At 33.6% G+C, this 17537-nt stretch overlaps 1 protein-coding gene across 1 annotated transcript in view; it reads right to left on the bottom strand.

Moving 5' to 3' along the window:
• LOC119251459 (collagen alpha-1(XIX) chain) overlaps positions 1–17537 on the bottom strand; it is a 268629-nt gene that overhangs the window by 139033 nt on the left and 112059 nt on the right. The window contains exon 13 of the mRNA XM_054698153.1: positions 5902–5955. Within this exon, the coding sequence (XP_054554128.1) occupies positions 5902–5955 (54 nt within the window). The remainder of the gene's footprint in view (positions 1–5901; positions 5956–17537) is intronic.

Below are 17537 nucleotides of genomic sequence, written 5' to 3'. Positions count from 1 at the left end.
TAGTTACTTTAAAGGACTATTTTCAGGATTATATGTTGTAAAAATACTTAGTACATGGTAGGCACTTAATAAATGTTGCTTTTACATTTCAATTTCAAGTTTAAGGGATAATTAATAGTTCTGCTCAGTTTTGTACTCAGTTTGATGGATATATAACAACTGTGACTTAATTCACACAGGATAAAATGCATTTGAGAAGTACTGCATTCATCAAGTTTCTACTTTTATAGCCATTGATGCGGGCCCATGTAACTCATGTCTTCCTGTGACAAAGTACAATGTTGTTAGGGCCATGGCATCATAATAGGCTCTGAAAAACAGATCAGTAATGCTTTTCTCAAGTGCAATTTTTCTTCTCACGTCACACTAGTGCTGCTATCAATGGTTATTGAGTACTAGGGGAAAAAAGACACAGCACTCAACATAAAGCATAAAGGACCAAATGGAACAGACTCTGAATTCAATATTGAACAAGATGGGCATCTATTATCAAGGTTCTCAATAAAATTCATATGTAGAAAGATTATCAAAAGCACAGTAATTGACTGTGCATGTTATACGGAGACAGGAATAACATCTAAGACAGGATGAAACCTGAAGGACAATATTACAACTAGTATTATAAAAGCAGGCAGGCAATGAAAATATTCTTATCAGAAGACTCATGGTATGTAGCATCTTTAAAAATAAAATCTAGCATTTCAACAACATGAATGGACCTTAAGGTGATTATTCTAAGCAAAATATGTCAGAAAGAGAAAGATAAATACCTTATGATCTCACATATATGTGGAACATAAAGAAACAAAGAAAATGGGTAAACAAAATAAAACAAAAATAAAGTCTTAATTTCTGACAACAAAATGAGAAGGGAAAGGGGGGGATGAACAGGTAGAGAGGGTCAACTGGATAGTGACGAGTGCTGACTAGACCTTTGGTGGTGGGAGTGGTATCGTGTATATGTTTTAATGAAGGTATGACATGATCTTCCTGAAACTTACAGTGACTATGATCCAGTGGTCCATCAATTTGAAAAAAATCAGATGACGCAAAATAATGTTGTTTGCTAATTTTGTTAACACATCAGTTCATTCTTCGCTCCATCTTCCACTGACTACACATATAGTTCCCTAGCAATGGCACCAGCTGTCACCACTGATAATGAGTGTTGTGATTTCAGTATTTTTGTATTCAGTAGTACAGATTGCACTAGTATATGGAAATTATTTTAGAAACATCAGAAGTGTAATTTTGATAAGGGATATTTCAAAGATAATATTTAAGGCCCAGAGGAAGAGACTAAACTCAATGATTGAAATATAATTTTCTAACACTATATAACTCCACAAATACAAATAAATAGATATATCTATTAGAGACAAATATGCTTTAGCCTAGTTTGTAACTAGAGAAAGTTTATATAGTTCTTACTATATGCCAGACAATGTCCTAAATGTTTTACATACTCCTTTAACCCTAAAAAAAAGCTTTCAGGTAAGTGCTATTAATATTACTATACCATTGTGCAAATGAAGAAACTGAGTCACAGAGTAAATATCTAATGTACTTAATAGTGTGCCAACTGGTGTCAGAGCTGAGATTTAAGCACAGGTGGTCTGGTTTCACAGGGAGCATTAACAACTCTGGGACTCCCTCTCAAGTCTGTTCTAAGATAACATTGGTGAACGTTTCTTATGGTGGGTGACAATTAAAACCATTTCATTATAAACTAGAATGTGCATAAAGCTGAGGTCTTGTATATGAAGGCTAAATGCCAGCAATTCCAATTTTTCACAATTTCAATGTTTTCTACGTATTATTTAAACTATAAGGAAAATATGAGCCATGTGTTTAGTCCAATGCCTTTCATCCACTACCTGAATACCTTGGAGATCAATCCAAAGTTTACTCACACACATACATACTGTCAAGGATGCATTTAGGAAGCTACTGGAGCCCTTCTGTCCCAATGACTAAGAGCTGCTTCTAGCATTTAGTTGCTGGGCCTACAGGATATTAAGCATTCTGCTCTTGCAAGACAGTCTCACATGGCAAATAATTGTCTTGCCTCAAATTCCAATAGTGCCCCACTGAGAGGGTTTCCATACTCTAAAGCAAAAATACCCATTTTGTAGGAAAGCTGGCACAGAAGAAAATTTATTAAAATATACATTTGCAGCAAGATATGTACATATCATGCAAGAATAAAAGCTATACGGATTTTGAATTCATTTAGTAGAATATTTGATTTTTTAATTTCTCTGACTTTGAGAGTAGCTGGCATGAGCTGGCCTTTTGAGTTTATTACCTATATGCATTCTAACAGAATGTTTCTGAAGTTATAATCCCCATCCTAGCTTGACTTTAATTCAAATTGAAATAACTATTATAATACCCTTCATTCTCTAAGAATGTGTACTTGTGCTTATTGAGAGTCAGAATGAACTGTCATAAATGCTAAATGATTTTAGTTTGCAGAGCCCGTTTATTTCAGCATTGAAAAACAGGCAATGACAAGTGTGGCATGACTTAGTGGAAAAATAAGAGACTCTTCAGTCAAACATGTAGGGTTAGAAGCTGATTTTACCACTTTCTAAAAGGGCATTGCTGAATTTCCCAAGCCCCTACTGCCTACCCCTGAATACAGGAATGGTATCACCCCTGTTCTAGCTAGTCTGTACAGCAAGGGTCAGGACCCAATTTCAAATTCCTCATGAAAACAGTTTATGAACAACAGCACAATTTTGACACCACCACTACAAGTGATATAATAGTAACAGAGCATTTGATTCTTCACTTTTAGTGACAGCAAAGGGGAAGGAGGAGAACCTTCATTACTTTTCCTTTTTTCTCCTTAGTGGTGACTCCTGCATAGCTTTGGCAAAATTAAGGCAAGGAAAATAGTACTATCTACATATTAACTAAGTGACCAAGTGAGAAAAGTTAGTTAATGTGCTTTGTCATGCTTTATGATGTACCTAATGAGCTACATTAAACAATGATGATGCTAAAGAAATGACACCCCTGTGACTGGGGGTGTGTGAAAGACTCTTCCCAGATAATTCTCCAAAAGGAAAGGTCACACTGCTCACTGGGCTGTGGGATCTTTCATCACATTGGTCTTATTCAGATTTGGAACTCACAGAGGGAATGCCAGAGTGTTTGGGCATATCTGTGTACATCAGTGGATTAATTCTAAAAATCCAAATCATTGTACTTTTAGACAACATAAGGAAAATGTCCCAATTTTTAAACCAATGTGAATATACATCAGGTTCCAACTGCTCAAATACCCTTCCCAGTTTATTCAAGTGTTTGGAAAAATCCTCTCTATTTCAATTCTAGCATATATTTAGGAACTTTCAAAATTGTTTGTTTTGTTTTTTTAATCTTAGGATGCCAACTTATTAGAAGACTGGTTATTGTTTTCAAAACTATTGTTAATCTCTCTCATCACGCATATATTTCTGACAAGAAAATATCCTTCTCTAAATTAATGGTCAAAATCATAGACTATTTTTGAGTTTTTATAGCAATTAAGAGCCAAACTGCATATATTTTACTTCTGTAATTTATCTGTGCCCTCCTTCCCATTCTGGTTATCTTAGGTTGGGCTTTAATTACTTATATCTTAGACTACTGTAGTAAACTCAGTTTTGTAAATTAGTACTTAGCAAACAGTTATCAAGAACTTACTCCAATACCTACTAAGTACTTGGAATTCCAAGAAATGACCCTTTGTTTTAAAAAAGAATGTAACAAAAAGAACAAAAGACACAGGCAAAGGCACAGAATATAAAAATAATTTTCATTTAAACACATTTTGAGCCACACCCCACTCTGTTCAGGAAGACAAACATCTGTACTCTGACTCCAGCTGTATTTCAATTTTTTTTTCTCCACAGTGCCTTAAATGTAGCAGGAACTAAAAAACAAAAAACACCACCACCCAAATACTAAATTTCATCATGTTTTTTGAGATTGTCATCTTAGCAATGTCTTTGTATAAAATCATAGCACATTATAATGATGGGGACCTTAGAACATACTCTAAGATTGTCACTTTATAAACTCTGAGAAATGATTTTCTCAGTTAGTAATAGAAGTGGGACACAAACTAGGCCTTTGTTTTCCACTCCAGAACTCTTATCCTACCAGGTACCGTCAATGACAGGGGTAGGGAGATAAATCAGATGCTCTATCTAAATGTATGGGCCGTGGGTCATGACATTTAGTGTCCTGATGTAAGGAGGTAAGAAGATATAAAGACTTCTACAGTTACATTCTCTGGTATAGTAAAATCACTTCAAAGGGGAGAGGACCAAGAGTGAGGGTCATATTAATGATCTGAATGGGGTTTCTTAGGAAGTAAGGAAGAGTAAAATTATGGGAGGTCAGGCTCTATGCCAGTGTTAACTACCAGGTGAACTCCTAGGATTTTTCCACTTTTAGCAGATCTCCCCAAGTATTTATCTTACCTCATCCACGTGCCTCAAGGACTGATAATCAGCTTCCACTACCCATGTAAGAATCTACTGCATCCAAGATGGGTTTTATAACATAAACAGGGCATTAGGGAAGCAAATTTAGCCTTCTTATTCTTTTAAAGATAATATAAATAATGTGGTACTTCAGGATCTTGCTAAAACATATATATGCAAGTGATAAAAGGAAACTAGAAAAAAATCATTCTCATTATGGGCACTTTCCCTAGTAAAGTTAGTGAATCAATCAAATTTTGGGTTTGATGACCTATACAAAGAGGATACTCCAGATTTGCATTTTCACCGTAAGAGGAAATTTCATCATAAGATTCGAAGTATTACTTCCCTAAAGGGAAGGGGAGAAGATGCAGAACTTGAGGGTATTATTGGCAAGAGTCTTTCTGAGGCTGAAGAACTGGCACAGAGGAGAGTGACCAATACAGATACACATTTCCTCTTCCCTTCTTCTCTTTTCATTACTGCATTGCACACTGAACTGGTAGTTTTTCCCACCCCCACATGCATGCAGCTGCTTGGAATATAATTGTCAGTTTGCCATGAACCTGACTCCTGAGTGGGAGAAGTACTGGGAACTAAGGACAAGATCTGAGTGGCCAGGGGAAGCTATATAACATAGAAGACAAGTAGACTCTTGGGTCTCTTTGCTTCTCTGGGTTTTATTTGCATCCAGACACTTGAGGAGACCTGAAAGGAGATCCATAAAGGAGAAACATATAGAGATACTTAAAAGAGAGATGTGGGTAAGAGACACTTGGAAGGCTGTCGTTGGCAGAAACAGATGGCCGTTTGTGTTATGATGATACTCCTTTTGTCTCAGACCTGCCTAACTCCTTTCTTGTGCTTCCCTGTCAGAGGGTACCTTAGACTTGTGGAAAGTTTTTGGGCCTCAGTCGGCCCACTTTGAGTAGACCCTGTTTGGCGGGGCCTTTGACCACATGGGAATAGGTTTTATTGGGAAACTACTGTTAATAATACCCTTTCTTCTCTTATGCCTCTATGATATTGAATTTTATGAAAGATCTTTCACACTAGGAGTCTGCTTACTTTGCCTTTGTATGGAAGATGGCTGGATCCCTCTTAGAGCATGCACCCCTTAACAGCTTGGGGTCTCTAAGCATTCCCTTGTCACACACTAACAGGAAAAGCAAAGAAGAAGGGGCTGTGAAAGTTAAGTGCAAGTAGGAAGGTTAAGTGCATGTACGAAATGCATAGAGCCAAGGAACTACCCATAATGAAACAAACACTGGGCCTCCAGAGTCATGTCAAAACTGCCTTGAATCTTGATTTTGCTTTACTTGTGGCTAGTTCTTCCAAGGACAGTCAAATCTTAACGGTATTAGATAACCTAATGACAAAATGTAAACAGAACAATAGAAAAAAGTAGAGCTTAGCTTACATCTTGTCCATTGATGCCAGTTAGACCTGGATCTCCTTTTATTCCTTGTTCACCCTAGAGAAAGACACAATATATAATGAAAAATGTCACATCTGAAAACCTTTGCAAAGGAAAAATAAGAGAGTTAGAATGTTTGGGTTAGAATGTTTTGCTTTGTTGATTCTGTTTAAAGAAACATTTATTTAAAAATAATTTTGGGTTCTAAAATCAAAGAGAAGCTTAAACGCTCAAAAAGAAAGACTACATAAAAGGAGTAAAGGGTAGACAGAGAATAAGGATTATCTGTTGTTTTCCTATAAACAAAAAAAACTTTCTAGAGGAAAAATTGGCAATATATTATCAAGGATCTTAAATATCTATCAAAATTCAATTGGTTAGCTGATTTCACATCTAAGGAAATAGTGAGAGATGAAAAGTTTCAGGCATTAATGTAGAGTGCAATGCTATCTATAGTAGTAAAAAAAAATCCTAAATGTCCAATAACAGGGAATTAATTAAATTATGGTATATGATGACTATGATATAGGCATTAAAATATATGGATTTTATTTTATACTATAGGAAAATTCTCTTGAGGTAAAAAGCAGGATGCAAATACAAATAGACAATACAATGAATAAGTGTTAACCAATATCTTTTTTGTCACATTAAAGTTACAGATATTCAAAATAGCCACTAATACCATTGTGGGTGACACATAACCCTAGTGACATATATTTTTGTTAAATGCCATCTGAAAGGTCTATACATTTAGTGGTAAAACCCTACATATCTATATATAATTCAAAAAATTTTATAAGCTTTGTTTATTTATCTATATACTTATTTACCTATATATTTATCTGCCTGTGGGTCTCAGAAACAATAACAGGATACAAACAAGAAGAATGAAAGTGACTAATCAAAGCATCCTGTAATTATAATTATTTTTCTTCATTATAATCTTCAGTGTTTTTCAATTTTTTAAAACAATAAATACACATAATCTATATAATCAATAAAGTGTTTAAAATAAAAATAAGGGCTATCATACACCACTGTGTGTCTCTGAGATAGTAGTAGCAGTAGCAACAGCAGTAATAATAGTAGTAGTAAACATCCCTGACTTGTGCCACTCTTATTTATATTGCCTGTTGCTCATCATTTTTTTGTACATTCAACATTATTGTTTTTATTTGTAAAAAATTTCAAGGAAAGCAAACCCTTGATTTTAAGATATAATACATTAAACACTTTACAAACACACATGCTCATTCTCAATCTTCTAAGGCTACACATACAATTACTTTCCTGAAAACACAGGAAATGAAGTAAAAATAACTGGGTTACTAGAATATTCGAACTACATATATAGAATAAACAAAGTGCCTCTAAGCACATTCAGTGAAATAAGTTCAAGTTAAATGAAGCTGAATATTTTCAGCTGAAATTGGAAAGATGAAGAGATATTCTGGAGCTGTGTTGTCCAATATAATAGCTACTGGCCACAAGTGACTATTTAAATACATTTTAAAACTCAGTTCTTCAATTGCCCTAAACAAATTTCAAGTGCTCAACAGTGCCTACTGTATTGAAACGTGAAGAATAGAATATCTTCATGTCACAGAAAATTCTAATAAATAGTGCTTATTTAGAGGATGTCATATATGACAGAAATTAAGAGTTTAGGAAATATGTGGAAGAAAGTATCTAATAAAGGGATCAAAGCGACACAGTGTCTAAATGTTGACACAAAATGTGCTCAGCACAGTTAATAGAATATACTGTAATTTTTGACACAGGAAGACAAATGTAACTCCATGCATATCCCTAACATTCAGAATGTAACTAAAAATGAATAAAGGATTTAAAATTATTGGTTCTCATAGACATAAAAAATAAGCAAGTCTACATATTAAAGTGCCTATAAGGAAATATACATGCTTGACAGTGGTAATAAAAGTTAAATAATAATAATAATAATAATACAGAGAACAGAGTCGATATATTCTGATGGGGTTTGTGTTGCATGGCAAGAGGATAAGAGATGTAAAGATGGCTAAGGAAGAAACTTGTTCTTCAAATTGATCACTGAAAAATCTGCAATGTATTTAAAAAGAAAATTTTTAATATAAAATATAAAGAGGTCACTGTGGTCAAATAAGGTTCATGTGCTGAATCATACACAATATTGTAAAACAATGTTACCTCATTTAAAAAACAAACCAACCAAATTAAGGTTCATTAAAAAAGTCATTTACTTTATTATTATTGTTATTAAACCCTTCTATAATGTTTACTATATACCAATACTGCTTTTAGCATCTTGTAATTCTATGACAATTAAGAATAAAGGTTTATTACTCTCAGTTTACAGACAAAAGAACTGAAAAGAGAGAGGATAACTTGCCTAAATTCACTTAAGTTATAAGAGGCAGTATCATGACTCAACCCAGTAAGTAGGGTTTAGAATTTGTGCTCTAAAATTGTTAAGCTCATTTGTGTTTAAAAAGAATCAAGTAATATCATAGAATACTATGCAGTCATTAATAAAGATAAACTCTTGCCATTTGTGATAACATGGATGGAACTGGAGTGGATTATGGTAAGCGAAATAAGTCAGAAGGAGGAAGACAAACGCTGGATGGTTTCACTTATCTGTGGAATATAGAAAAAAAAACAAAATAAAGCCAAACCAATAACAAACCCTAAAATCTAACTATAGAAGCCTACCAGAGGGGAAGTGAGAGAGGGAGGGAGAGAATAGTGGTGAGGGAGCTCAATGGAATATAATGAAGGACTATAAGTGCTCTGGTAGGGGGTGTGGTGTGGTATCAGCACTTGAAGGGAGAGATCCTACTACCTCTAAAGCACAAGCAAAGTTGTAGATCAATGTTACCTCAATAAATAAAATAAATAAATTGTCAAGAAATAATACAAAATATAGTATATCTTGATTTCTGAAAAAGAAATTGGAAACTCTCTTACAGTGCCCCTTAGAGTAGGACATAGACATATGTGTCAAGTATATCACTGCTGGCTAGTATGCAGCTGATGTAACTGAGAAGAATGGTACCCAATGGATGGGTGGATCTCTCTGTCTCTTTTTCTCTACTCTTGCCTCCCTTCCTCCCTCTGGGCAAGATTAGGGCCCTTAATCTCAGCATTACTGCCAATTATTTGTTGCCAGCATAGTCCTTCACATTACATGTTGAGCACCATACTCACAGGCAACTAGTAGCCAATCTTTCCCACACCACCTCTACCTTCAGTCCTGACAAATACAAATGTCCTCAGATATTGCCAAACTGTCACAGAGGGCAAAAGTGCCTACAGTTGAGTAGCAGTAAATTAATCAAACTCATGATATGAAATATTGCAACAAACTGAAGCAATATAGCATAATAAACAACATGGACTTTATTAGGAAAAATTGCTCAATCTTGCATTTAAGTACTTTTGGGTAGGTTAGAGCATTCACTTAAAAATTAAAATAATAAAGGAACAAAAGATAGTGTAATTGAATATAGCTCAGGGCTCATGATGAGAAAGGTGACTCTATGGAACCAAAAGAAGAAATTCATAATAGAAAAAATTTATACATAAAAGTTTAAAATATAAATATATAATATAAATATATATTTGAAAGTATATAACATGTATATATACACAAAGCATTAATTGTAAACTTGTTACACAAAAATATTATAAACTAAACTAAAAGGCAAATCACAAAATGGGGGAAAGTATTGTGGTGGCATAATAGTTAACATCATTAATATGCGAAGAAATTTTATCATTCATTGGAAAAGAATAATACCCCAAGTGTTAGTTGAGCAAAGGACACATTGGGTAATTCACCACAAGGAATGCAAAAGAAATGCTAGACAACAAAACTAATATTTTAACTAATATAAATTTATCAGGTGAAGTGCTGGGACTAGGTGAGCTCTAAAGCTTCTCTCACTGCAAATTCTTTTATTGTTTGAAAAAAAAAAAAGCAGAGGGACTTCTATATCTAGACAGAGGAAAAAAAGATACTCAAGTGTTGCATACTTAATCAACCTCAGACAAAAGAAAGTTGACAATGGTAACCAGCTGCTCCTTTTTTCTCCATTGAGAAGAAAATGAGTAAAATTAAAACTACAGCATTAAAGATTTAAGCTAGAATTAAAGAAAATTTATTTGACATCAGAGGTTGTTAGGGAGTAGAAGCATTTAGATTGTTTCTTAGTGTTTGGATAAGTTCAAAAGCAAAAAAGATTCAAAAACAAAACCAAAAGAACATCTCTGGAGATTTCTTTGAAAAATACAATAAATCATTCTTTTCTGATGAAAACTTAAATGCAATCCCAACCAAAGGAAAGAGGAGAATTGGGAATTAGATTTCATTTAAAATGTTTCCAATACCTATTATTTGATGAAACTAAATCAAAACTACAACAAAAGCTAATGTCCTTCCAAAAAAATTGCAATTCTTTGGCATTCAAAATATCACATTCTTGTTAGAAAGTAGTGAAACCCTTTTAGAGTTTGAAGTGAAACATTATCACCCACAATGGAGATAGTTAATTATAAGCATTACCAATATTTCAATAGATATCAGCCATCATAAACTAGCTTCTGTTCCATGTGTCTTTTTAAATGGTCTGTGCTAATCACTTTACATAGAAAGTGCTCATTTTAATTCTAACAGTAACCCTACAAGGTGTGTATTCTCACCTGCATTTACTAATGATTAATCAGATCAGATCAGAGGCCATATGTAACTTTCATGTGGTCAAAGAACACCTCCAGTTTTCCAAGTTATTTGCTCAGTTACTGACTTTATAGGGACTTTCATTCAACTAGTCTAATGGTACCTTGTATCATGAACCCTACCTGCTTTACTTTTCAGCTGAAGCCATGGTGTTCAATTTTTACTGAGTCTTCAATGCTATCAATATTTCACCTCAAACTTAACTGCTTCCTATTTTTGGTTTTCTGCCTCTGGGATTTCTCAGAAGCTGGGGACTTTATTAATCCCAAGAAAATCAGCCTTGAAGTGGGAAGTGGGGGTGTGGAGGACGGGGGAGTAGGGGTAGAGGGTTTATGCCCCTGGAAATAGTCTTCCACCAAAAGATAACAGGAGCTGGAACTGGTCTGTTCTGCAGAGAGACAATTGAAGGCATAATCCACCTACACTGATAAGCAGCTGAAAAAAAAGCCCTTTTATTAGCTTTTCCTTGTTTCTGGTCTTATTCTCCCTACCTCCTCACTCCCATTTATTGAGAACCCTCTCAAATAATCTATCTGTTCCCATGCCATTGTCTTAGAACTTGTTTCAGGAAAACTCAAGTGAACACAATATTCATCATCCCCAAATGTCTTCATTTTTGGCCACATCCATGATTTATCACTTCAGCTGCTTTCTTGCCATTACTCTAAACATTTGTGCTTTTCTATCTTTCTGATGGAGCCAATCTCAATGAATCCAGTTGAATGAATCTAACTCAGTGACTCCATCTGTCATCCTAGAGAAAATTATACAATTCACAGACAAGTACCAGCACAAACTCATGATCCCTGACCTCAGTCTAGGGCCTTCCACTACTCTAGTCCCTTCAAATCATTGGTATTAAGACTTCTGCTTTTACTCTCAGATATCCATGCTTTCTACAGAGAAAAAAGAAGCCATAATACAGGGCTTCCCTTAATGCTCTGAAATCTACAAATACATTCTTTTCTCTATTTTTATTCAGGGAAGAATTTTTCAATCCTGTTTACTGCTAAACCCTCCACCTGTGCTTTCAATCACATTCTTTTCTGTCTTCTAGAATTTGTGTTTAAAGTTAAGCCTCTCTTCTCAATATTCAACATCCTTCTCCATACTAACCTCTTTTCCAACTACCCTTAACACATGCTGTTGAATTTTCTATTAAAACAAAACCTGTCACTTCATCTCCTATCAGTTTTTGCTTTATCTACTTCCTTCCATTTTCAGATAAACTTCTTAAAACATACTCCCCATAATTTTGTCTGCATTTCATTATTTCTCACTCCACAGCCCATTTCAGATTGATCTCCTCAAAAATTGGGGGTGATTCCTTTTGTTCCATTCTCTTCTTTGACACACCTGTAGCATTTGGTGTCTTTTGACCAGTTTCCCCTTAGAAATACTTGTTTGCTGAGACACTCTATCCCTTTAGTGTTTATTCTACTTCTGTAGTCACACTCTCCTGAACTGTTTTGCTGGGTCTTCTAAGTTCCACAGGGATATGTCTCAGGTTCTTCTGTTTTCCCTTTAAACAAACGTTACCTAGGAGTCTATCCACTTTTACAGTTACAGTGATTATTATATGCTAATAAGTCTCAAATCCCTACTTTCAGCTTAGATACCTTTTTATTTTTAATTGTTTTATAATGGCATAATTTATGCAACCTAATATTGATATTTTACATGTACAGTTCAATGAGTTTTAGTAAATTTATACAATTATGCAAACATCATTCAGAAAAGTTCCTTTGTGCCCACTTGTAGTGAGTAGTCCCAGACAACCATTAACAGGTTTTTTTGTCTCTATATTTTCCCCCAGAAATTTTTTTTTTTAAAAGAAGTGCGCATTTTATTAGTGATGGAGGAGGTGATAATATAACAATAAAAAAATTACAAGTAAGGTAAAAAAAGGATTCAGGAAAATACAAAAAGTAGCTTCCTAAACCCCAAGAGATCAGTGTTTTTACTTTCATATAAATAGAATCATAAGTATGCAGCCATTTCTTAAAACTCTGGCTTCTTTAATGTAGTATAATGCCTGTGTTGCTGCATGGGTATTTTGTCCCTTCTTATTTCTGAGTCACATTCTTTGTATGCATATACCACATTTTGTACATCCATTCAGCATTTTCTCATTTTTAGCTATTCTAAATCATGGTGCTAAGGACAATGACACATATTTTTCCTGTAGACAGTTTTTATTTCTTTTGAATAAATACCTGGGAGTTTTATTGTCAGGTCATATGCTAAGTTAAGTTTAAATTTCTTAGAAAAAAACTTCCAAATCAATTGCCAAAGTGCAATTCATTTTACATTCCTATCAACAGTTTATGTTTCAAATTTTTACATATCCACAGCAATAGTTGATATCGTCAGTCTTTTTTCTATTACAGTCATTCTAGTGGATGTACAGTGGTGTCTCATTGTGGTTTTAATTTGCACTTTATTAAGGATTGATGATTTTCTCATGAGTTTATTAGTCACTCATACATCTTCTTTGATGAAGTGTCCATTCAAATCTCTTGCATGTTTTTAATTCATATGCCTCTCTTATTGAATAAAAATTCTCTGCACATTCTTTACACATCATTTATCAGATATACTGTCTGAAAATATTTGCTCCAGAATATGGCTTGATTTTTTTACTGGTATTTTTAAACTTTAATTTTAAAAAATAACTTCAATGAGAACAATTGACATAAAACAAACTGCATGTTTAATGTGCACAATTCAATGTTTTGATATGTGTATAAATGCATGAAACCATCATAATTAAAATGGCAAGTATTTGCAGTTTAAATTTTTTGGTTTTTTATTTCCTTTATAACTAATTATGTGAGTATTTTTTCATGCATTTATTTGTGATCCATTTTTTTTGCTAAAGTATCTATTCAAACCATTTATTCACTTAAAAAAATGAACTGTTTATTTATATATTTTATATCAAATTCCTTTAGCATATATGCAATTTGTAAAGATTTTCTCCCAATGTGGCTTAACAGTATCTTTCAAATAAGAGGCATTTTTTACTTTATAAATTTTAATTTTTCTAGAGCAGTGTCTTTTAATGAAGACATTTTAATTTTTATAATTTTCATCAAGCTTTTCTTTTATACATTGCTCCATATCTAAGAAATCTTTGCTTAATCCATAATTACAAATTATTTATTTTGTTTTGCCTTCTATAAATTTTATGCTTTTGATTTTTATATTTATTTCTATTATTTATCTTAAATTAATTTTTGTGTAACTGGGAGGTATGGTTGAAGTTTATTTTTTAACATGAATATCCAATTGTTCCAATAGTTATGTTGAAAACATTACCCATTATCTGCTAATTTTGCTTGCACCTTGCTTGAAAATAAGTTTTCCATACATATATATAGTTATTTCTGGGCTCTATTTTTTTCAATTGGTCTATTTTTGTATCTTTACATTAACATTGTGCTTTTGGTTACTTTATAATAATTGTTGTAATCAGGTAGAATTAGTCTTTCAGTTTTTTTTCCCAAAGATTTTTGGCTAATGAGCTCATTTAATCTAATTATGGGCATGTGGATATCCAGGTGCAAAAAATGATATTTGGTTCATAAATCACATTCTACATAAATATTAACTCAAAAGATAATAAACACAAATTTAAAGTTCCAAACTATAAAATTTCTAGAACAAAACATAGAAGAAAGTTCTGTTCTCTTTGATTTCTATATATCTCATATCTTTTCTGTTTCCCTGTTCTTTCATTAATTTCTTTGTTTTGTTAAAAATATGTTTAGCATACTACTTTAGTTTTCTCTTATGAGTTGTAGCTTTTTAAACATCTTTTTAAAAGATTTATTTATTTATGCATACCATAGCTGGGGTACAGGCCAGAGGTGTGGGAGGTGAGAGGATTCACCAGAGACAGAGTGGGGAACAGAACAGGCAGACTGACTGAAATACACTGCTAAGGGGAGCAGTGGGTGAGTCAGGAGAGATCTGCTGCGCCATGCAGGTAGCTTCCTGGCTGGGGATTGAACTCGTGTTGCAGAGGTTGAGGACAGCTTCATAGGTTGTCCTAGCCACTTGCACCACCAGGGAGGTCCTTTTTAAACATTTTTAAAAAGTTGCTGCTCTAGCACTTATAAAATGAATCTTTAACTTATCACATTCTAACAGCATCAAGTTACAGTTTTGTTCTAAAATATGGTTTTAAATAAATTAATAGAACAGGAAAGACAAATATATTCTTCTATTTAATATACAGAACATTTTGTATATATTGATTTATGACAATATTTCTATATACAGATTTCTATATATAGAATCTTCGATGTTGACCCATGTATTTACAGTGCCCAGTGTTTTTCATTCCTCCCTATGGATTCAAGTTACTGTCTGATATCATTTATTTTCAGCCTGAAAGACTTCTACTAACTCATGTAAGCAATGTCTGCAGCAAAGAATACATTTTAGTTTTTGTTACTTGGAAATGTCTTTATATTTGCCTTCATATTTAAGAGGTAATTTCCCTGAATACAGAATTTCTAGTTAATTTATTAAAATATATCATTCTATTGCCTCCTGGTCTTCATTGTTTATTGAGAGATAGTCATTACTCTGATGGCTTTACGAACATGATGAATTGTTTTTCTCTTGGTGCTTTCCAGATTTACTGCTTGTCTTTGACTTTCAACTGTTTGACTATGATGTGTCTAGGATGTGGTTATCTTTGTGTTTATCCTACTTGGGATTTATTGAGCTCCTTGGACATACAGATTAATATTTTTTCATCAAGGTTGGAAAGTTTTTGACTTGTTTCTGTTTTGTTTATTGCTCTGTCCTTCTGGGACTCCCAACATACAACCTGGCTTCCTTGGGATCAGTCCTGTGTCTAATTGGCTTAGACATCATCCAATGGTTTGGACAGAAGTTATATTCTAGCACCTCAAGTTCATAGGCTTATCCCCTTTTCTGATCAATTTCTGGTGGGTTGGAGAAAATATTAAATGATGCAGCTCTTTTCTTAAGACTGTTTTGGTTTTTCTTTTTTGCTAGACTTATTTGAATATTCCCTGCACATGTAACTAGTTTCCTAGTCATTCTTCTTCCCTATATATGTGTTATATATATAATGTAAATGAATAAAATCAGTGCAAACTTTTTAACAAAATTAATTTATTATGGGGACTGATTTGTGTTATTCTTCAGTCTACTGGGATAGAAGTAAACTTACTCAATTGAGGGGACCAGAAACAATTAAAACACATTTATTTTATGAATTATTGTTTAAAGGTTTCAAATAAATTATGACATTATTAGTTTTCCAGTAAACAAGACATCAAAATACTTTAAACAATGTTTCTTTGCCTAAATGTTGTAAATTTGAAAACTAAAAACCCCATACATAGTGTATTACAAACCCATAGATGATTGATGGATATATTGCCATCCGAAAAATTATAAGACAGAACTTCTCTTACCCAAATAAAAAAAAAATATTTTTGAACATAAAGAGATCTGTGACCCACAATCTTAATATAGCTTATAACAGATACTAATTTTGTGCTTTGTTGTTTTTATTTATTATGGTGGTGAGAATAATGACAATAAGAAAGAAGGAATTATATATCTGGTAGCTAAATATATACTGAGAAACATGACAGTTTTCAAAAACTGTCAAGTCTGAGCTTGAGGCTCTAATTGTGATTTAGTGAACTGAGTCTGGCATTTGAGGCCTGAGACTAACCACATGTCTGTGTAGGTCTATAGCTCTGTGAATTCACATACCTTTTTTCCCCATTATTGGCTGTTTTGACTTTTAACTGGTAAAAACAATACTACATAAGTAGCATTGTTGCAAAGCTGAAATAAAAGAGTTTATATGTAAGGGGCTACACTATGGATTATTATTCGCCCAGATTCTTTTAAAGTGATTACTTCGAAGATATGGCCACAAGGATGAATCAAAATAAAGGCTGAGAAAAAATTTGTGTTCTGAAATCAATGTCCATGCTTTATAAAGTCTCAAAGAGACATCTTGATAAATGTATTTGTTATGCCAGGAATTATTCCAAGTCCTTTTATCTAAATGGATTAGAGCTAAGATTACTCACCTAACTGCATTTGTGACACATATCTAATTAACTAATCTGTCCAAGGTGGAGAAAGAACTTAATCTAACAAAAGAAACATAAAATTAGCTTATATATCAATCTCCTTCGTAATGCTGATATATTAACAATTAGGGATTACAAGTCTGATTTGGTTCACATTTTGCCTATGATTAAGCAAATCCTCTTTCAAAAAATATCTCAATGACGTATCAAAATATTTCAAATCCAGTTCATTCCTTTAATAATTTTACACACAAAATTGTTAGCATAATTAAAATTTTAGATGATCCAAAACAGCAAGAAACTATCCTTGCTTTATTTACTAACTAACTCTTGTTAAAATTCTGGTCAAACAAACATTTGGTTTTACGTAAGCTCAATTCGTTCATTATTAAGCTTCCCTAGTCTTGGCTTCCCAGTTAATTTGGCCAATTGTTGTGGCAGAAAGCTACCCAATTGACATTTGTATAGAATCTAGGATTTACGACTCTCTTGTAGAAAGCTAGACTTTTGGGAAATCTATCAGTTAGCGGTCATTCACATTTGCTAATGTAGTCTCGGAATTTGCAAGCTTTTGAGAAACTGATATTATTGTACAAGGACAAGGGAGCTATTTAAGGAATGTTGCCATGACTTCTACAGATGCTAACACATTGGAGTACCCTAATGTATCTATAGAAATGGTCCCAGCATACTATGTTGACAAGATGGTAGCTGGGGGTGGGGGGCAAAGAAGGGAGAGAGAGAGATTTGATTTTAAAATGGAGGAAGGCAACATAGCAGTAATAAATCCTGACTAATGTAAG

The sequence above is a fragment of the Talpa occidentalis genome, unplaced genomic scaffold (assembly GCF_014898055.3).
Source record: "Talpa occidentalis isolate TD23 unplaced genomic scaffold, MPIMG_talOcc4v2.1 talOcc4.2, whole genome shotgun sequence".
Taxonomy (NCBI): Eukaryota; Metazoa; Chordata; class Mammalia; order Eulipotyphla; family Talpidae; genus Talpa; species Talpa occidentalis.
The sequence above is the reverse complement of the archived record's forward strand: the minus strand, read 5'-3'. Positions and strand labels throughout refer to the sequence as shown.